The 21,931-nt window shown below is 34.2% G+C and overlaps 4 protein-coding genes across 5 annotated transcripts; 3 read left to right on the top strand and 1 right to left on the bottom strand.

Moving 5' to 3' along the window:
* Positions 1-178: 178 nt before the first annotated feature.
* Positions 179-4,502, top strand: LOC123897537. Its single transcript, XM_045948228.1, has 5 exons — positions 179-1,461; positions 2,612-2,908; positions 3,020-3,232; positions 3,501-3,629; positions 3,805-4,502. The coding sequence occupies exons 1-5, from the start codon at positions 1,207-1,209 to the stop codon at positions 4,012-4,014; spliced, it is 1,104 nt and encodes a 367-aa protein (XP_045804184.1). The 5' UTR covers positions 179-1,206; the 3' UTR covers positions 4,015-4,502.
* Positions 4,503-5,694: 1,192 nt separating this feature from the next.
* Positions 5,695-8,296, top strand: LOC123899646 (COBRA-like protein 2). Its single transcript, XM_045950834.1, has 6 exons — positions 5,695-5,776; positions 5,888-5,967; positions 6,239-6,698; positions 7,139-7,301; positions 7,387-7,643; positions 7,995-8,296. The coding sequence occupies exons 1-6, from the start codon at positions 5,695-5,697 to the stop codon at positions 8,294-8,296; spliced, it is 1,344 nt and encodes a 447-aa protein (XP_045806790.1).
* Positions 8,297-9,363: 1,067 nt separating this feature from the next.
* On the top strand, positions 9,364-13,690 carry LOC123899330 (5'-methylthioadenosine nucleosidase-like). The gene is made up of 8 exons (XM_045950438.1): positions 9,364-9,535; positions 9,625-9,688; positions 10,286-10,377; positions 10,585-10,691; positions 11,198-11,272; positions 11,936-12,010; positions 13,035-13,127; positions 13,267-13,690. The coding sequence occupies exons 1-8, from the start codon at positions 9,463-9,465 to the stop codon at positions 13,462-13,464; spliced, it is 777 nt and encodes a 258-aa protein (XP_045806394.1). The 5' UTR covers positions 9,364-9,462; the 3' UTR covers positions 13,465-13,690.
* A 1,951-nt stretch (positions 13,691-15,641) lies between these two features.
* On the bottom strand, positions 15,642-19,699 carry LOC123898407 (probable alkaline/neutral invertase B). 2 transcript variants are annotated; one of them, XM_045949346.1, is made up of 5 exons: positions 19,602-19,699; positions 18,273-18,736; positions 17,628-18,059; positions 16,767-17,325; positions 15,642-16,299 (listed from the first exon to the last, which is right to left on the bottom strand). In XM_045949346.1, the coding sequence occupies exons 2-5, from the start codon at positions 18,690-18,692 to the stop codon at positions 16,001-16,003; spliced, it is 1,710 nt and encodes a 569-aa protein (XP_045805302.1). In that variant the 5' UTR covers positions 18,693-18,736; positions 19,602-19,699; the 3' UTR covers positions 15,642-16,000. The 2 variants fall into 2 exon arrangements, with proteins under 2 accessions (XP_045805302.1, XP_045805303.1); XM_045949347.1 differs by having other exon boundaries at positions 19,380-19,628.
* Positions 19,700-21,931: the final 2,232 nt, after the last annotated feature.

The following is a 21,931-nucleotide window of genomic DNA, read 5'->3' as shown; positions in this document are numbered from 1 at the left end:
TACTAAGTGGTTTAGAGTTCGATCCACGCTCCCCTCACTTTCTAATTAAAAAGTGGAATTCAAGAATATAGTAGGTGGGCCTAATGCATTATCTACGCTTCAAGCCCAAGTAGGCTCAGTGATTTAGATAATACCTGCACTTAATTTGATGATTTGGTTGTTAATTACTTTTTTAAAGGTTGTTAATTAATTGGCGGTGCTTCGTGACTTAATTCAGTGTTGGTCTTTACAATTCATTCATTCGGCCTTATTTGGCGAAACATGAAAAGGAAATCAATGATAGTTTGTTAGAGCTGAATGAATGTCAAGGCTATGGATTTTGTAGGATTTGCTTGGAATAAGGCTGTTATTTACTGCCAAAAAGTATTCACTGCTAGCTATTCTTCTAAATAATGTTATTACTTCTCATCAGGAAACACTGCAGCCTCATGCTTATCAGGTGCATGCATATGGACAATCTAAGTTGTAATTCTTGAGATTATTAAGCAGATTGTGTAGTAACGCTTTTAGGATAGATTTGATTATGTATATTTTTCTGTAAATTACAAACACTTCTTAGATGGGCCCATGGCCTTGTTTAATAGTGTAAGTGTATAACAATTTTTCTCTCTGTCTTCTGATTATGAATTTATGTATATTTTATTTTTTTGACGAAATTACCCCTCTACTGATGTACATATCCGTCCGGACGGAATCTAAAATTATTGGATATGTTACTGAGGTGTTAAAAGATTAATGTCTCAAGTACTTTTGTTAAACAAAGTTAATCTTTATGCATACATATCAAATAATTTAAGGTTTATAATTTTATTTTTACAGAGATGATCTAGACTATGTAAACATTAAGAGGAATAAAAAAAGTTAAATGAAATAGAATGAATCTGATTAAAAATGAGTAGAAACTTCACATCAGGTAAAACAAACAGGATTTGTGCTTTTTCAGCACATGTTGTGTTGCCCACTTATAATTGACATTTATAAGGTATGACTTTCTTTTGGGAACAGTGTGGGGACACAGTTAACACCACAATATTGCTGATTAATTCTCCTATTCTTGAGCTTGTTAAACTAAAAACTCACTCATAAAGATAGGCCAAAGAGAGACAGTGTTGAACACCAGGCATATTAATTTGGTGCTTGAACACTGAATTAGTGGATAGTTGATACCTTCAAACAAACCACAAGAACAAGAAGCAGAATCAGTGAATGGAGAATAGTTTGTGGGGAAACCAGAACCAGAAGAGGAATGGAGAGGTGCTTGATGGCTCCAACATTATGGAATTGGTTGGAAACGAGCAAGGATTCAGCAAGTTTGTCGACAACAAGTTTCATGAGCTGGATAAGGATAAAGATGGGAAGCTCTCCTTGAAGGAACTTGAGCCTGCGGTTGCTGACATCGGTGCTGCTCTTGGTTTGCCTGCTCAGGGAACTACTCCTGATTCTGATCACATCTACTATCAGGTTTAATTCTAACTTTTTCCAATTTCTCTCTTTTCTTTTTGTTTGGTAATCTATGTTTGTAATTGAAATGTTTGTCTGTTACGAGTTGTGTCAAACTGGCTTTCTATGAAGATTGATGTAAGGTGTTAGTTGCTCTTGAGTGTCTTTTACTTTGGCTTAAGTTTTGGCAGTATTACAAATTCTCTTATTTTAATTATTTCCATAATAATATTATATTATCATGTCTAAACAAAAATACTTAGATGACTTATATGATAAGATGTTCTTAGTAAACACAAAAAATACTTAAAACTTGCAGAAGTAGTCTGAACTCAAAAAAGACTTAATACTTAGAATTATTTTTAATGTTATGTTAGTATCCCAAAACTTTGACTACTAGCTGGCCCCAGATGTACCCAATCATATTCATGATAACATGGTCGGTCCCGTGGGAATATGCTTCTCTGTTGCAATTACTCGCCCTGCTCTATTTCTCATTTCATTGCCCTTTTTCTTCTAATCTTCTTTGAGGCAGAAACTGGTGACCAATATGTTTAAGTTTAACATTTCGTATATGCTAAACCATTTGATGGTTCATACTATTTATTATTTGAACTTGAAGCATGCTTCATTACTACTGAAAAACTTGAAAATGTATAGTTTAGAGTAAACTGTTAATTAGAGTGATAAAAATTGGTCTGCTATCATAGTTAATGATGAACTCTAGGGACCCAAATTGCTAGTGCTAACTGCTATCTGAAATTAGTGCTTGTGTGTAAAGGCAGAGATGATCTTTAAATGGAATACTTTTGGAAAAAGAAAATGGCTTACCTAACAATATTGCTAAAGATGGCCAAACAGGAATAAAAGACACCTTAGCCACTGGAGGGAAAAAAATAGAGACAATATGATTATGTATCAATGATGTACTCATATATTTGATAATTGGACCCAAATTTTCTGTCACCACGAACCTATGCAATCATTGAATCAGCAAGTCACAACCATTTGATCAAAATTAGACAACTCAAATTTTGAGTTTCTTTATCAAATCTTATTTACTAAATTTAAAATGTGAGCTGTCTGATTTTAATCGAAAGATCCTGACCTGATGATGATTTCATGATAACTCAAATTTTGAGTTTGTGTTTTTTTCATTTTTTTTGTACAGGTTTTGAATGAATTTACCCATGGTAAGCAAGAAAAGGTGAGCAAGAGTGAGTTCAAAGAGGTTCTGTCAGACATTCTATTGGGCATGGCTGCTGGACTGAAGCGAGATCCAATTGTTATACTCCGCATGGATGGGGAAGATCTCCTCGAGTTTCTTAATGGTCCAAGTTATGATGAAGAAATGGCATCCATATTCTCTCAGATTCAAAACTCTAGTACATCACTTCGCGAACTTGTTATTGAAGCTTTTGGAAGACTCAATGTTGATCGAGGAATCCCTCCTACATCAGATTCTTGGGTAATAGATTGTCTTATGCAACCATTCTTGTGATTAAACATTATTAAAATATATGTCTACATCAATTTAATTAATGCAAGTATATCCTATCTTGTCTTTATCTCCACTTAGGTTTTTAACAACATTGTGGATCCGGCACTGTTGTCTCAAGCTTTGGATAGACCTGTTACTGATCAAGAGACTTTTATGGAAGAATTCAAGAAAGGGGCATTGAGTGTGGTTGATTGTCTTAAAGAGAAACCAGTCATTGTAGCACACAGTGAAAACACCTTTGATGGAAGTGGTGTCAAGAGACTCTTATCCAACAAGTTTGAATTAGACAAGGTTTTATTTTTATTCCAGCCACTACCACTGTCATATATTGTTATTTTATTTTGACACACAAATTTAACATCTTAACATAGTTGAAATATGCGATTAGTTATGTTCAGTGGATGATTAATGAATATAAGGTGTCACAACTCATTAACCACTTAACACAATTAATAACGATTTTGAACATTATACAAGAAAACATTAACATTTATTTACTTTGTCAAACACTATTATATGAAAAATACCAATCTAGCTAGCTATATGTCACTTGATGCAGACGTTGAACACTGTATTAGAGAATTTGCCAAAAGATCGAAGCGGAAATATATCAAAGGACTCTTTGCGGGTGACACTAGATGTGGTGTCTCCATCTGCTGGTTTACCTCCAGTCGGTGCAATTGAAGAGGTATGTTATTTTTGCCAGTGCATACTAGTCACTATATCCATCCATAATGTTACATATGCTTTGAATGAATAGATATGTATGTAAAAATATACGACACTTTAAGCAATTCTAAAAAATCACCGTTTACACTTTCCTGTGAGTCAGTTATGAAGACCAATGTGTTTGATTTTTACAGATGGATAAGGTTATTAGTGAAGCTTTTAAGACAGTGAATAACGCAGATAACAAGAGTGTGATGATTAAAGAAGAAGAGTTCAAGAAAATTTTAAGTGAGATACTGAGGAGTATCATGTTGCAGTTAGAAGGAAGTCCCATTTCCATTTCTTCAAATTCAGTTGTGCATGAGCCTTTAAGCTCATCTACTACACTGTTGCACTCATCTTAATTCTAGTTCTAGTGAAACAGCGTATGTATAACCGATCAATCAAGTATATGGCCGGTCAAAAACTAAGTACAATATTTATTTATTTACTTATGCAAATTGTTACCTGCATCATACTTCCTCCGTCTCATATTAAGCGTAAGTGTTGTTGAGTTTGAAATATTTGTTTGTCTTGTAACTTGTTAATGAAGGCTTAGTTGTTTTTTTTTTGCACTAATATACATACCATTGCTTTTCTCATGCATTTTCTCATTCTTGAGCTGTAAAAAGAAGTCGGCACAGAAGAATCATTTTAGCATTTGTCATATGTTGTCTGAGATGGTAACAGTTGGAATCCTTGGCTATGTAGTGGCATCGTATACATCTAGGACATGGATCAGTTTTGGGCACAAACTAGGGAACATATGCCCTTTGTAATCTCCACAACTTTTCCTCTGAAACAATATGTAATCTCCTGGTTGAAGAATGATAATTGTTATTATAATTTGAAATTATTTTGAAGTGAAGATAATTCAAGTATAGAGTGCACACGTGAGTATCACATCACAAGGTGTCACTAATTTTATAAACAGATGTGTTATGGGAACAAATAACAGCCTCCTTTGTTGAACCGTTTCTGTTAACAAGCTTATTGTTGTCATGTTGTACATAAGCATATAATTTGATTAAATAGTTTTCCGTATGCAACTACGGAGGCAAAAAAAAAAAAAAACACGGAGTCGAAACTTCAATAAAAAATATACATACTAACTTAGCCAAAGAACCGTTCACAGATTCCATATAAGCTAAAACATGAGCACAAAAATTGGCATCAAGATAAGAGTGACACAACCTTCACCTTCCAATCCTCTGCACCAAATTCCACCTCTTAGAAATTAGGTTGTACATAATTCAACTTCTACAAAATTGATTTGTAAGACGAGTGCTATCATTTCTAGGTCATATTTTATCCAATTTAACGCCCCTTCTTCATGAATTTTATTATTACTTGTTTACCTTATCCTACAAGCAATAAAAAGAAAGTAGTAGTAATACTTATGAGATTAAGAAAACAAGAAACAATCCTTTCTAACAAGTTTGCATCACATAAAGTAAAAAAGTCTCAAATTACTTAGGAATCAAACTAAAGATAGTTTATAAACAACATTTACGGTCGTCTAATTATCAAGACAATTTTGTCTTTTTGTAAAAGACAAAACCGCAAGAGCTTATACACAAAAAACAACGGATAATCCCTCGAAAATATGGTATCATTGACTTTAGGCTTCATTTGTGTAGCTTGTTAGCATGCATTTAGAGTAGAATCTTTCTATAAACATATACTGGCAATAATAAGGCGAGGCCTACACTACCCCATAATAATTTGAGGGTATTTATCAAACAATCAATGAGAACAAGCCACATCCGAATTTACTTATGTGGCTTGTTCTCATTGGTTGTTGGGTAAATACCCCTAAGTTATATCAAGGGTAGTGTAGAAAAAACTCAATAATAATACGAGAATTTGTCCTGTAATGATAAGTAGCTGATGTTTCCAATGATCCCTTGTTTGATCCGAGTAATATAATATTATACTCCAAACAATTGTGGATAACGGGCTTCTCTATATTATTTCACTTGACTTGACACACAACTTGTTAATATAAAACACATTCTCTATCTCATATTTTTGTAGGGGAAAAAATGGTGCTGATTGTTCATCATGTATATCCTTTTTCTGCACTCAAGTTGATTTTGTTTATTACCACTCTCTTCACTTTATCAGGTGCTGCGTGCACATCTCCTCCTTTTTCTACTACTATATTTCTGTTCTTGCTATTTAGTTGATTTTTATTTTTCTTTACTCACATTTCTTAGTCCTCACACTTGTATGCAGATTGCTATGACCCTTTGGATCCAAATGGGAACATTTCTATAACTTTTGACATTAACAACCGTGTAGACAATGGATATCTGGTCAGTAGTCAAGACTCATTACAATCACGTGCGTGTTTGGTTATACTGTGATAAAAATTGATTTTGAATGAATTGATTCAAGATAAAACTGAGTCATGTTTGGATACATAATTATGTAAAATCACTTGTGGAGGCAAAAACTTGAAAGTGATACCAAAAATACATTTAGCAGCTTAACAACTATTATTTTGATTTATTTACATACAATATAAAATTACATTGAAGCATGACTAGGGTGAGTGACTGTTGATAACTATTAATTTTGATCCAGGCAACGGTGACTCTTGATAACTATCATCAATATCGGCACGTAGACAAACCAGGGTGGAAACTAGGATGGACATGGGCTAACAATGAGGTGATATGGTCAATGAGTGGTGCCATTGTAACTGATAGGGGTGATTGTTCATCTTACAGTGGTTCTCAGATGCCACATTCATGTAAGAAAGATCCAATAATAGTCGATATAGCTCCAGATGTCACACAAAATCGGTCAGACGGTTGTTGTCGCGGTGGCCGCCTCTCTGCTCGTGCCATTGATTATTTCAATTCATTCTCTTCATTTGAATTTGAAGTAAGAAACGTGGGGGGAAAGGAAAATTCACTTGGACAAGCACCTAATAATGTTACATTCATGGCACCTGGTCCTGGTTACACTTGTAGCCCTTTTATGCTTACTGATCCCTCAGTGTCCTTAGATTTAGGAGGACAAAGACAAGTTCCTGTTGCAAGTAAGTTTCTCAACTCAAATCCCCTCAAAATTATTAAACAAGGGAATTTTCTTGATGTCACGAAAGAGTTCCATCACGAAATAATATCATTTGGCATTGACCTGCATTTTCCATCAAAAGCAGATTGAAAATTTTCTCTCTTGTTCTGAAAATCTGACACGTGATTTTGTGATATTCACGGCTCTTTTTTTTATCGTGATATATGTAGCACTTTTCTTAAACAAATGTATTGAGTCCTAGTTAATAATGGTCAAATAAAAGAGTCGCGTAACAGTTGGTACACAATACAGATGCATGTCCAACTTGATACCGCGGTTTATTGTTAGACATCGTTGATAATCAATAACTAAACACAATAAATTATAAAGCCTAACTAATATATATTCTTTCAAAGATTTCCTTGCTTCACATGGATTCTCAATACTAGTATTGCACTGCAGAAACTTGGAAGTCAACATGTACATACTCCAGTTTCTTAGCAAACAAGTCACCGGTATGCTGTGTTTCCCTCTCAACGTTTTACAATCCTATCATCACACCATGCCGTAATTGCACTTGTGGCGGATGCAGGGAAGCAGATAAAAATACACTCTCTTGCATAAGGTATTATTGCTGTTAATTAATTGTTTTTTCCTTAATTAGTTATTTTGTTGTGTGCTTAGTTGCTGATAATTAATTAAGTAACCAGGCCAGGTGATCCTTTGGGAGGGTCAAATGATGAAAACAACATAATTGAATGCACCGACCATATGTGTCCGATTCGAGTCCATTGGCATATCAAGAACAATTATATGAATCAATGGAGAGTGAAGCTTACAATTTCTAACTACAACTTCAATAGAAACTACTCTAATTGGAATGTGCTGATTCAACATCCTGGTTTCAACAAAAAAGCAACAACTTACAGCTTCAATAGCACTAAACTTTCGACTCTTGGGATCCAAGGTAATATTTTCTGTCTTTGCCTTTCAACTTGTAGGGGAAAAGACAGATAATTTAGAGTTCAGACGAACCCACTTGGGTTGGTGCATTGGTATTGGCTTGGGACCTGGGAGTGTGCTCCTCTTGAGGTCTGAGGTTCGATTCTCTCTGGCGCCAATTTGGGTGGGCTAATTTAGCTTATTCAAAAAAAAATTTAGAGTTAGACGAGAGGTAAAAAAAGTCCGACCAAAGATTTTACCAGCAAGGAATTAAACATAATTCGACTTAAACAAAAACTTATTAATTGTTCTTAAACTGACCAATTATGTAGTTTGTTTCTAGTTTTCAATAAATTGATTGATAAATTTATGGCAGATGATGGAGTTGCTCTTTTTTGGGGGATAGATTATTACAACAGTGAATTAATGCATTCTGATAAGGATAGAGTTGGTTCTGTGACAACAGAAGTACTAATGGAAAAAGATCCAAGTTCCTTCACATTGCAAAATGGATGGGCATTCCCAAGAAGAATATATTTCAACGGCGAAAACTGCGACATGCCTTTACCTGACACATTTCCTATGTTACCAAATGGCAGCTCCAGTTTAAGACCTAATTGTCTTACTTTCAATCTTTCATTAATTTGTTTATTACTTATCCTATTAGTACTCAAGTAGTATTAATAGTATAGTACTCCTTTGATTTTGAACACTAACTTGTTACTTAGTTTCTAGCTAGTATCTTAATTCCTCAATTTTGGAGGATCCATTTCATTGTGTTTTGCATTTGTAATACATGAATGTGCTGGGAAGAGTTTCCCCTTCTATGTGCAAGGAATCCAAATATAAAGCACCAATGTTTTCCACCATTTGGAGCATAGTATGGTCCATTTAGTGTTGTTTGGAATACTTCTTTTTCACCAATTATTTTTTAGACTAACTTGAGGATTCAACTGCAAATAATCTAGGTCCGACTAACTTGAATTCCATTATCAATATATTATAATATATATATTTAATTATTTATATTTAGTGTTGGTTTTTAAATAAATCAATTTTAACAAGCATAAAAGGGGTTTGAACATGAGACTTATAGGCTATGTTTGGATATATGGAAATAGATGGAATAGAATTAACATGAGACCTTTATACTAATTTCTTACATTTTTTCATTAAAATATTCAATATTCACTATTATGAGTAATAAAAAAATTTTAAAAATCAAATTTTATTTCTTGATAGTTTTGGTAAATAATACTGTATTTATTTACTATAATTTTTATAAATGATAAAAAAATATATCTTTCAAAAATACTTCTCATTTACCTATTAATTTAAAGACCTATTATAAAAATAAATTCAAAGTTCTTTTTTTGCGCGCGAATAAAACACATTTTTTTTATCAATAAAAAATTAGCAGTTTCCATATTTTCCAAAAAAAAATTGCCGAGAGCCTTATCACTTCACTCCCTCTCATCCACCCTAACCACCAAGTTATCCTTATAACTTCGAAATCACAATTGTTCTCGTTTTAATATACACGCAATAATGGCCCACCCGCACATTTTTTCCCGGCTCGGTGACTGCACATATATTTAAGCACAAAATTTAGACACACATAAACTAGAAAATTTAAAAAAAATTAAAATAATCACATCAATAAATATTAATTTAATTTTTTTTCATTTCATGTGTGGCCGCCTAACATGTAATATTTGGTGTTGCAACTAAAAAGTATTTCTCTGAAAAGTCATAAAAAAAAAAAAGGCGAGTATACTACTATATAGCATAGAAAAGTAATCTGAAGAATCAAAACGAAAGTATTGACTACTGCTGCTTCTGCAATGGCTGCTGCTGCTGCGCAATCCGGTGAAGCACAACCCAACAGACCCATTTCCAACATCCTAATCGTCATTGGTATGTCTTTCTTTCTTCCTTTTATTCTTTGTGTTGATTATTTGATTATTGATTCGGAATATAATCATAATCATAATCATAATCATCAGCTATGCAGACGGAGGCTCAACCTGTTGTCAATAAATTTGAGCTCATCGAAGATCCTCACTCTCCGTTAGTCCTTCCTTTTCATCATCCTATCATTTTACTGTTACTGTTACAGTTACTGTTACTTAGGGTTTAATATCACTTTCTTCATTCTTTTAATTTAACTAACTTAGCTCAACCTATTATTAAGCACTGACTCCAACCTGTTAATTATAGATACCATAATCAAAATACTGTATATATATAGGTGCATCTAAATTGAACAACAGTTAAAATAAGATATGATCGGTGATAGTTAAGTCTTTCAATTTCATTTATCTACTACCAAAAAACTAAATGATATATCTAATCAAATTCAATATTTTTAACTGTTTCCGTCATTTACCATTATTGCTTCCACGCGTCTTTAACCCCATACATGTGGCTTAGACGTGTCCAACGAATATATATATACTTATCTGAATTGTCCGACACGTGTCATGTGGGTGTCGGACACGAAGACACGTCTAATCTCAAAGGTTTTCGTGCTGAAATAGCTTGGAAGTTGGAACCAACCCCACCCCAATTAAGAATTTTCGTAGGCAATTGAATTTTTATATGTAAAAAATGCATCTTTGCTTTTCGTGTGTTTACATTGATTCGGGTATGTGCACAATGTTGCAGGTTTCCACAAGGCGTTCCTTGGGTACGTTATCATGGGAAATACAAAGATCTCAATATAAACTTGATTTGGCCTGGAAAAGATCCATCTTCTGGTAAGAATACCTTTTCTTTTCAAATTATTTCGTATCACACCACTTCCGAGTTCCAACAAACAAGTTCTAGGTATTTGGCAAGAGTAACCAATGTTCAATATATATCACTATTCCGATTGTTTGGAAGAAATAGAAGAAAGTAAGCAGCAATTTGTTTTTTATTGATAAATCTAATTTGCCGAGTCTTGATTTGACCTATTTCTTCAGGGGTTGATAGTGTCGGCACAATATCGTCTGCTCTTGTAACATATGCTGCTATTCAAGCATTGCAGCCTGACTTGATCATAAATGCCGGCACTGCTGGGGGCTTCAAGGTTGCTACTCTCTTCCCTTCTTCTTAGCAGTACTGTTATTGTAGCCGTTTTTCATGTTTTGTACTCCAAAGTGCCTGTATGCTGTTTTATTCCTCACTTTTTTTCTCAATTTAGCTAGCTTCGGTCCTCTTTCCTTTGAAATTGTTATGTCCTTTTCATTTTCTAGGAATTAATGTTTATGATCTGATACATATTTTTCATTTATATACACTGGCGAGTGGCGGCCGTGTTTATACCATTTTTATGAATAAACAGATCAAAGGAAAAACTGCAATGAATATTCGAGGAATAACATACATAACTGTAATTTGTATACAATTTTTTAATATCAGTAAATGATCCAGGGATTAAGATATAGAAGTTTTATTTCCAATCGTAACCAAACCTTCCATTTTTTTAAAATTTGTTTTGTATAGGAGAGATTGAAGAAAAATAGCTGTTAAATGATTTTTTTAGCTTACAATCATGTTTTCTAAATAGTGTTAATTAATGGGTTTTTATTTCAGGCCAGAGGAGCTAGTGTTGGTGACATTTTCATTGCATCAGATTGTGCTTTTCATGACAGAAGAATACCTATTCCTGTAAGTGCTGTGTCCCATTACTGTGAGAATTGCGTTATTCCTGTTAGTAGCTCTTGGTTTTTTCTTTTCCTCTCTTTTCTATACTTGAAATCTGATTGAGAACACCAAGGTCATGTATAAGACTTCAATGAATTGAATAACATATTGTTATTGGTCTTTTATTTTATTTTTTATGTATGCATATAAATTGGGGAGGGAGTTATGAAAGGGGACACCCTTTGTCTAGTTTTGGTTTTTGTTCTTTCTATACTTTATCCTCCTGTTTACTTCCAGTAATAGCATTCTCTTATCTAAGAAATAATTATGAATATTTTGAAATGATGTACATATCCTTCTTTTATAAGAAATGAGAAAGTAAGAGTAAAGTGGTTGTTTTGTATGTCATGTATTACTGTATCTAAAAGTATGTCAAGTCTTGTTTTGAAGAATTTCAATGTGTTGGCAAATAAATCAACCGGGTTCATTGCCATAGTTATTTTGTTTCTTGTAAATCTTCCAATTGGCCTAGTTTCCTAATTTCCAAAGAAGATTCTTGTTATTATGGTTTACTTTAAAAAAATTTAAGAATTTTTAGTTTGATAGCTTTATCATTTGAGTTTGATAGCGGCACCAACATACTTTACTGGCAAGACAAAACATCAATAAATATGTTGTCTTTTGCAGGTTTTTGATCTGTATGGAGTTGGCTCACGTAAAGCCTTTGAAACACCCAACCTTGTGAAGGAACTTGATCTAAAGGTGAGTACTATCTGCTAAACTGTGTTTATTCAAAATAAATATTCCATATTCTATTATTTCTTGCTTCTGTGGTAATATATAGCTCCTGACATAGCATGGTCTAGGGAAGGGTTAGATCCATTGAAGGTTTATTGTAGATAGTCTTATCTTTTCATTTGCGAAAAGGTTGGTTCCATGAATCAAAGATGTGATTTGACCTCCAAGTTACATCGCAGCAACTCCAATCGTTACAAAGACTTAAGCACACACATATTATAATGAAAACTCTTGATTGTAGGTAGTCTTATTTGAAGTTCAGATTGTCAGCCCAAGTTCCTTGGCATCACATGTTGTCATCCAAGTTGGATACCATTGTCTACCCAGATTAACTGGATTAACGGACTTCCCATGCACTTGTGCCTTTGAGCACGACAATTATATCCCTATTGTTTATGATTGTCTTGGCTTGATGGTTTGACTAGGATATTTCTTCATCTGTAAATAATTATTCTTACTGACATCTTATATATGCAGTGACCTAAGGGATCAAATTTGAAGCAAACACTAATTATGTGCAAACACTGTATGCAAAGCATAGTAGTTTTTTAATTGATCAGCCTTATATAAACAGATTCTGGCATTCTGCTATTAGAATGGAGTGTTAAATGTTTTATTCATTCATTTTCAATATCAGTTAGCCATGCTCGCTTACAATATAAATCATAAATAAATGAAAGAAGAAACACCGTATTAACATGTAGGAAAATTTATTATGCTACCGGGGTTGCCTATTATTTTTTACAGGCCAATAAAACATTTTGGTTCTTTGTCATTACTTATTACTTCAGTCAGGCTCAATCATAGTAGTGGGTCATTTAGACACAGGAGGGTCCTACTTAGAAACACACGGTTCATACTTAGAAACATACAGTTCAAACAAATCAAGATGTATTTTGTTTTGCTTTATAGTGCCCAATATCATTTCATTGATTATTTTATTATTCAAGCAAAACTTAACCTTCAGCAATATTTGTACGTATTTCAGGTGGCTAAATTGTCTACTGGTGACTCTTTAGATATGACAGAGCAGGATGAATCATCGATCACAGCAAACGATGCAACTGTTAAAGATATGGAGGTATGCATTACATGGTTTGTTTCTAGAGCTTGGAAATTGAAACATTTGGTTCATTTATTTAGGATGACATGATGAATCTGCATATTCTAAGTAACTAAAAGTTGTTTATATCTCTATCATTTGATCAAATATTCTACAGGGAGCAGCCGTTGCTTATGTTGCCGACCTTCTGAAAGTTCCTGCAATTTTTGTAAAAGCTGTGACTGATATCATCGATGGTGACAAACCAACTGCTGAAGAATTCCTGCAGAATTTGGCTGCTGTAACTGCAGCACTTGATCTGGCTGTCGAAAAGGTCATTAATTTTATTAATGGGAAGAGCATATCTGAACTTTGACAACCTAATTTCAGCTTTCCTAGTTTTGTCATATGCAATTGTACACTACCACCGCAATTGATTCAAAATTTGTGAGATTTAAGCAAAAATAGACACTTGTAAACTGAGAAGGATATTACAGCTGCGACCTCACCTCTTCCGTTGTATAAGTTATTTGGCCAAATATTGTGTCATTCATTGTAAACATGTATAATGACATCCGCGTAATTTATATCTTTAGACTCCAGTTATGTGTTATGTATACTCCTGCAGGGACGCAGTCATTTCTCACAGTAGTAAGTACTTCATAAACATCAATATATGGCACTGAAAACATAGGAAAGAGTTGCAAAAAAGCCAAGTATTGGAGTGAAAATTAAGGAGTATTATCAAGTTGAGTTTAACCTGAATCCGCCTAAAAACTTTAAGGTAAATTGCATTCATACCCCCTCTAGTTTTGTAAAAACACTAACCTCCCCTGACATTATAACGGTGTTACCTTGCTGTTAATTAGACACAAAAGAGGGAGTTATAGTATTGACTTACATCTTCTCCTTCGGTGCCTCATCAGGGAAACTGATTCCCTGAACCTAAAACTTTTCTGTTTGACGGTAATAATGGTGCTTTGCTAGAGTAGATGAATACACCCCGTTTGTCTCACATGGCAACACTAATGGAAATGTGCCTCACGTTGATTGGGATTTGGGGATTATTAATCCATTATCAGCCACTTGTTTTCAAGTTAATAATAAGCCGACTAACTCAGGTTATTCATAATCATAGAATCATAGGAAACCTGCTATATACTAAACTAAAGTATGGCTTTATGGTATGTTGATTTCGGTTAAAATGTAAAAATCAACTTTCGATAAGTCAAAGGCCCCAGTAAGTGGAGATGTTAATTTGATAAGGCATACAGTTTGATATCCCTATCAATTAAACTAAATTCAAAGAACATTCAGTTTGGTTCAAATGTAGCTTTAGGACATGTTTGAAACAATTTTGCTTATGTGTTAAAAGAAATGTGTTTTATAAATTAGATTTTATAAATTAGGGGTGGCAGCAGACATTAGTTCTTTGTACATATTCTTGAATCCAATTAGAATGCACCACGAGGAACAAATAGAATGCACCCGGTGGGGCTCTATTTCTTGAAAATTTCTCAACGCACCTCAACATTTCTCCCCGCACTCCCTAGCGCACCTAAAAAAATTCGGAAAATACGTTCCGAACTATTTTTTAGTGTAAAATTTACACTAAAAAAAATTCGGAAAACGTTTTCCGAATTTTTTGGGGAGTGCAGGAGAAAGTGGGTGGGTGCGTTGAGAAATTTTCCTATTTTTTTAGTTATTTTTCATATAAAAACTTTTAATTTAGGCCATAAATTATCACACTCTCACCAAATTAATCCTTAGACAATTAAAATCACTAAAAAGTCAAATAACTTTCACTCAACTATTTAAACCATTATAATCAACCAAAAGGTTCCTAAACTATTCTCTCATTCAACTATTAATCCCCAAACTATTAAAATTAACTAAAATCCTATTCACCAAAAAAAAAAAAAACTAAAATCCCTAAACTATTACCTCATCCAACTATTTAATCTTTCGGTTAACATTGATCAGGTTAAGTTAGTCGTTAATAGTTCTTAAAACTATGAAAATAGATCAACTTAATTTCTAAACTATCATGAAAAACATCTAATTAGTTAAAAAAAAAAAATCATGGTCTTTAATTATTCCATAAATGTGATGAATTGTTGTGGTACTTTTTGCCAAACCCAAACAATGTCACTTGTGAGAAACTTTTTAATTGATTTTAATACATTTAGGACTAAATAATTGGAAGAAAGAATAGTTTAAGATTCTTTTTGTTCATTTTAAAAGTTTAAGAACTAAATTGGTAAGAGAATGATAGTTTATGAAGAAAATTAAAAGTTAGAAAAGGAAATGAAAACAAAGAGAAAAGGGGGTGGGAGCTGTTTCTTTCCCGCGCATTTGCCACATTCATATGTTTCGTTGAAAACCACTTTCATAATATTAAACATTTTTCATGCTTAATAATAATAACAACAAATGATTTATTTTTTACTTTTTTCTATGTATGTGTGCGCGTTTAAATCATTTTTTTATTTTGAAATATGTGAGTGATTGTTGTATCGTTAGAGTCATATCATGCTTAAACAAATGGGGGAATGAATGATTATACTCTAATTTCATTTCACCACATTCTGTGATGTGGTAATGCCAGATCAAGAAAACACAATCTATTGTCAGCAGCACCAAGAACTGTACGCTGTTCCAGAGAAAGAGCCATGACCTCACCTTTAGCATAAAACAACTTTTGCCATCGAGAATCCTTAAAAACTCTGCAGATGCTACACATATGAGCATTCCATGGAAGGAATGCGCAAACACTTTACACTTGACACATGGAATAAAACACAGAATGCTTCATTACAGTGTTTGCCCCCACCTTCTTCTTCCACTCAGTTCTTCCTTTTCAATCGTTGCAGGTCAAAATTGATGAGGAAAGATAAAAAAATAAAAATAAATCACAAAGTCCATGAATTTGATCTCTTGAGCAAAGGTTCCTTTAGCTGTCTGTCTTCTTCAAGTGCTATAATACCTAAATGTGAAGGATCATCAAGCATCATCCTGGCCACCAAGTAACCAGCAATAGACCAGGTTTGGCATTTTCGAGCCTGCTTCCCAATGTATCGACCAAGTGTTCCATCGTAATATTCAGGCCAGTTGTCTTTTAGCAATCTGGACTCAGCAATTTGAAGGGCACGTTTTGCAATTTGGGGTCGCCCAGTCTTGATGGCCGCCGCAGACAAAAACCATAACATAACTATAATCACCATAACCAAATATCACCATATTAAAAAAGCAAATGCTAAAAGAGTTGAAAATAATAAATAGAGAAATTCTATCTCTTTTTCTGGCTTTAGCATTGCCCTTGTTTGGAGACAAGCTAATATAACCTGTCATAACCTACTTTGAAATGATAGCGAGTTTGACGAAATCACGAGGACACATGGTTTTGTTGAAGCTACATAGTGTAGTTTTTGTTAAAATCATGATGATACACTGCAATTTTGCTATACTCGCCATCAATCCAAACGTGCACTCAAATTATCTTCATCTATTATATTATTCCTATGTTTCTATTGCATTTGTTTAATGATGGAGTGAAGTTTGCTTTCCCTATAAAAATTTGTATTTTTATTAAATGACACACACACACACACACACACACACACACACACACAAAGAGAGACTTATTCTATGAAATTAAGATTGGTAGCATAAGAGTACCTGGCCAAGATCCCCCGTTGTGATAACTCCATCTAGTATTTTTTGGGTCACATCCTGTTATGATCCTCCATTCATGGTTTTCAAGGGCTGGATAACAAACTTTGACAGGCATCTCCCCAACTAATTCCTCCCACCGTGATTCTATGAGATCCATGATTGCAACTGACTGCTCAGGAGTTGCCAAGCAGGACAAAATTGCTATGCAATTACCAAGGCAAAACCAACGAAAATCCATCCTAGCTGGACTCACATTCCCAATAAAGTATCCACCATGATGGGGCATGAAATCAAAAATCCAATCTGGTAAAGAATCGGGAATCACATTAAACTTGTTCACTGCAGTATGTGAGTACTCTTCTGTTTTGAAGCGATATATATCATTTAGTTGCTTCAAATCCAACCAAAAGTGGCTTCTCATATGATAACTCAAGGCATGCAGGCGTTTCACAATTCGTTCCATAAACTCTTTTCCTTCAGCATCTGGCTTTAGCAATTGCATGGCACATCTTAAAGCCATGAAGAATAATGCTTGAATTTCAATTGGGTAGCCATAAACACCCTGAAATCATAAATTATAAAACAAAATATGAAGTAAGAAATAACCAAAAGTCATAGTATATCCCCTGCCATTGCCTACATCTTGAATAACTCTGCATATGGAATATCTACTAGATTGTTATTCTCATTCATATTGGATTCCGTACTAGCATAGAAACAGATAATGACTTGAGTTTTGATTTATACACAAGATTTAAGTCATTGCGATATAAATCTACAAAGTTAGGAAAACATAGAAAAATAATGTTATCATATTCAATGCCTATTTTCAAGACAGTAGATTATGAGAGTTGGAAAACTGACCATCCTACGATCAATCATACAGCACCCGTCAGCACATAGTAATGTTGGAAATGTATCAAACCCCTCTGACAAGCATAAGCTCAGAATCAAACGCATACCCTTTTGACATTCAGGCCGATCAGCCAAAGAAGAGTCTCCCGTAGATTTTGTGTATGCACGAAGTAATATAATCCACCAAAATCCAGAATCAACAGGAGCAACCCTTCCTATTGCACTTTCACCAAAATCTGCTATCAGGGTTTCACGGTTTCTGACCGGATCATGGAATACCTTAAAACTAGCAGGCATCACCCCTTCTGCCAGATGAAACCTATCAATCTTTTTCTCCCATGATTGAAGACGAAGAGTCTTTAAGAGAAAATTCTTAACAATGTCTGGTTCCCCGTGCATCAGAAAAGCCAGAGCACTTGGGACAAAGTCTCTTACAAAAACCTAGGCACAAATATAATACCCCATATTAGGCCTCCATAGGAAACTCGAAACGGATAGACAAGAAAAGTATATAAGAATCAAAGCCAGTGATCCAGCATGTGAAAGGAAGTAATAATAAAAACATAAAAAACAGGATGTCATCACTAGTCTAGAACTATAAGTACAATCCATAAAAAATTACACAGACACAAAAAGGTAACAAAGACATGTTACCTGATCATAATTCAGGTTCTCTTCAGAATTGTCCAAGGCAGCTATTGTCCCAACTGCTTCACCACGAAAGTATACCAAGGAACGCCTCAGAGCTTCCCAAGCTTCAGGCAATATTGAATGAGGGTCCAATATCAGTGATTTTGGAGTATTAAGGCCTGATTTATGCATAGGAGAAAATGCATTATCAAGATGTTCTCCATGGCGAGAAAAGTTGTCAGCTTTTATGAAGGATTGACGCGGAGAAAGGGCTATTGATAGCTCATCACACGATCTTTGTCTCTCTATGTTCAAAGTCCTTGGCTTATCTAATACTTTAGAGAAATCAAATTCCTCAATTTCTGCCACATTACGTAGCAAGTCTGGATTTTTAAGATTTCCATTTCCATTGTGATGAGACCATTCTATTGGAGTGGAAGACATTTTCCAGTAAAATCTTAGCACTTGCAGTAGTAGTGCTCAAAATCCTGCAGACAGGGCATCTTAAAAGTTAATGATAAACAAAAATAATAACCCTGTTTGTTTGGATAAACAGTCTAATTTTGGTATAAGCTATTTTCTTCAAGAGCTTAGTAAAATAAGGTAAAAACAAGATATGGACAATTTTATAAGTTGTTCTCTCAAAGAATATGAGAAGTGCTGCTTATGGTAGACAGACGATATAAAATGAAATAAGTGAATCCAAACAGAGAGAAAATGTAAACCATGCTGCTGCTAATGAAGTGGTAAATTCCAGGTTTAGTAACAGTTTGCATCCATTGTTTAAATTAAAAATAGATTATGAACAGAAAAATGATTATGAAGAGCGGCGAAGCCCCAAATTTGGAATTGAAGATCCCTAGTTTCCTACCTATATAACGAAGCCCCAAATCTGGGAAGAAAGAACGAATAATGAAGAGCATTGTAAAATGTGCGATGAAAGCATATAATAATAATAATAATAATAATAATAATAATAATAATAATAATAATAATAATAATAGGAGGAGGAGCATGATTTAGATTGAATCGTGAGATGTTGATGAAACGAAAGCATGTTAATCGAAGAAGAAGAAGAAGAAGAAGAAGAAGAAGAAGAAGAAAGGAAAGGGTTATGAAAGAAAAACTAACCGAAAGCATGAGACTCACTCACAGCACCGTATGTGTTTGTGTTTGTGTGTGTATGTGATGAAAATGAAATGATATGATGATCATATGATATATAATAATAATAATAATATTAGTACTTTAATAGTATGCAATAATTAATTCAGGAGGAAGTAATAATTAATTTGGTTAATTAATTAAACTAACCAACCCTCATTCATTCATTCACTGAGCTGAGTCACTTACAAAGAAAGAAACACGTGAAGAAGCTCTGTCTTTCCTCGTGAATTGTGTGATTTGATTTTGTAAAGGAAGAAAAGAGAGAAAGAGAAATTTACTCGTATAAAGTGTGGGGTGGTGGTGGCTATATTTTTTGTTTTTATTCATTCAATCATTCAATTCAATATAGTACTATAGTATTATTTTGATTTGAAAAATGCAATTTGGCATATGCACCATGACGTTAGTGAGTGAGTGAGTCAGTCAGTGGGTTGTGTTGTACGGTAAGGGCCTGGCCTGACATGATGATGATATTTTGGAGCTACCTGCGGCTTGCTACGTATCTACCTGCCTCACTTTAGGAATTAATTAACTTCATACTACGTGTGTGTGTCAACTACACACAGCAGCCTCACTGCCTAAAATAATACTACTAATAATCTCCTGTTAATTCCGATACATATTTTTTAATCTTCTATTTGACCACCGCAATTCACTATACTATATTACTATGCGTTTCAAAATATAAGCAAAAATTTATCAACAAAAATAAATATATATGTGTTACTTAGACGACAAGTAACAAACTAATTGGCCTAGAAACTAATTTCTAACTAACTTGGTAGTTTAGCTAACTAACTAACTACCTAAAAATTGTTTTAACCAACTTTCAATTGATTAAAACTAACTAACAAACATATAGGATCAGTTATGAATTACACATTCTCAACACTCCTCCTTAATTCATAACTGTGATGCACAAGTTACCAAGCCTAAGTTCCTTCTCAAAAACTCAAACCTCTCAAGTTTTACTGCTTTAGTAAAACCATCAGCAAGTTGTACATCTGTTGGACAATATTGCACCTCAATCATCTCATTTGTCACTTGTTCTCTTATGAAATGAAATCTGGTAGCAATATGTTTGCTCCTGCCATGTGAAATTGGATTTTTAGCAAGACTTATAGCAGACTTGTTATCAATCATGAGAATTAAAGGCTTCACTATTTCACATTTGATCTCCTTCATTACTGAATTCAACAAATTGCTTGGCATGCTGCAAATGTACCTGCTATATACTCAGCTTCACATGATGAGAGTGTAGTTACTGCTTGTTTCTTTGTACACCATGAGATTGCGGCATTATTGAATATCACAATGGGTCAAATTAGTAGGTTTGACCAAGAGATAAACTTAATACAAACTTAACTTTGCGATGACAGTTCCAACATCAATTGTAGAGCTTCTCCAGAAACTACATTGAGGCGATCTTGTGGTGCTAACTTTGCAATAGCATGCAACAAGTTGTTGTTTTCATTATCCACAAAAGAATTGAGGAAACTTTTGACAAGACTAGCTGATTCATGAATAAAATTGAAGACCTTATCACGATGGTGCAAAATAGTAATCTGAAGGATACTTTGACCATATTTCGATTCAACTCCCATATTAAATCGAGATAGGCACTCATAACGATTGATACAAACTCAAGGTTACCGACTTCTGCAGCAATAAAGGCTGCTTCAGCTATTCTGTCATGGCTTTCATCATCTCTAAGTCTTTTAATGTAAGCAATTTATTTGGTATGTCTCTTATGAGTCTGAAGATAGGATTATCATATTGCATGAATGTTGGAATCTTCAACCTACAATATTAACGAATGTTCCATATTTAAGCATAACCATCTATTAATATATATATCCTGATTATTCAATTCTATGGGAAAAAAATTATGCTTCTTCTAAAAGGTAACAACTCATCATCTATACTCTAAAATCTACGATATCATACACCAAACATGCCTTCAATCTTAAGAGAAATTCTTAGATGAGTACTTACCTAAACATTAATTATTAGACACAACCAATTATATAATTACAACTCTTTTTTTTATAAGAAAAAGCAATGTTTTAAGAACCGGACCGGAGGTCGAACCGTTGTGACAACTGGTTCAAGGGTCAACCGGTCAGATCGGTTCAACCGTTATTGAACCGTTTATATTGAACCGTTCATAAAATTTTTTCACGTGTTTGAGTCTATGGTTGGAAAGGAAAGATTTTTGATTTTTTAACCTTTCAATTTCAATCCATCGTTTTTTTTAATTAAAAAATCAGTTTTTTTTTTTTTTTTTTTAAGTGAGAGAAAAACCGGCCGGTTTTCCGGTTCACCGGTTCACCGGTTCACACCGGTTCACACCGGTTCATACCGGTTCACACCGGTTTTTGACCGGTTCCACTGACTAGCGGTTCTTGCTAGTCGACCGGACCGCCGAGGGCACCGGTTCGTGGTCGAACCGGTCGGACCGGCCGGTCCGGTCCGGTTTTCAAAACATTGAGAAAAAGAATTAATATATATTAAAT

This window comes from Trifolium pratense, linkage group LG7 (genome assembly GCF_020283565.1).
Source record: "Trifolium pratense cultivar HEN17-A07 linkage group LG7, ARS_RC_1.1, whole genome shotgun sequence".
NCBI lineage: Eukaryota > Viridiplantae > Streptophyta > Magnoliopsida > Fabales > Fabaceae > Trifolium > Trifolium pratense.
The sequence above is the reverse complement of the archived record's forward strand: the minus strand, read 5'-3'. Positions and strand labels throughout refer to the sequence as shown.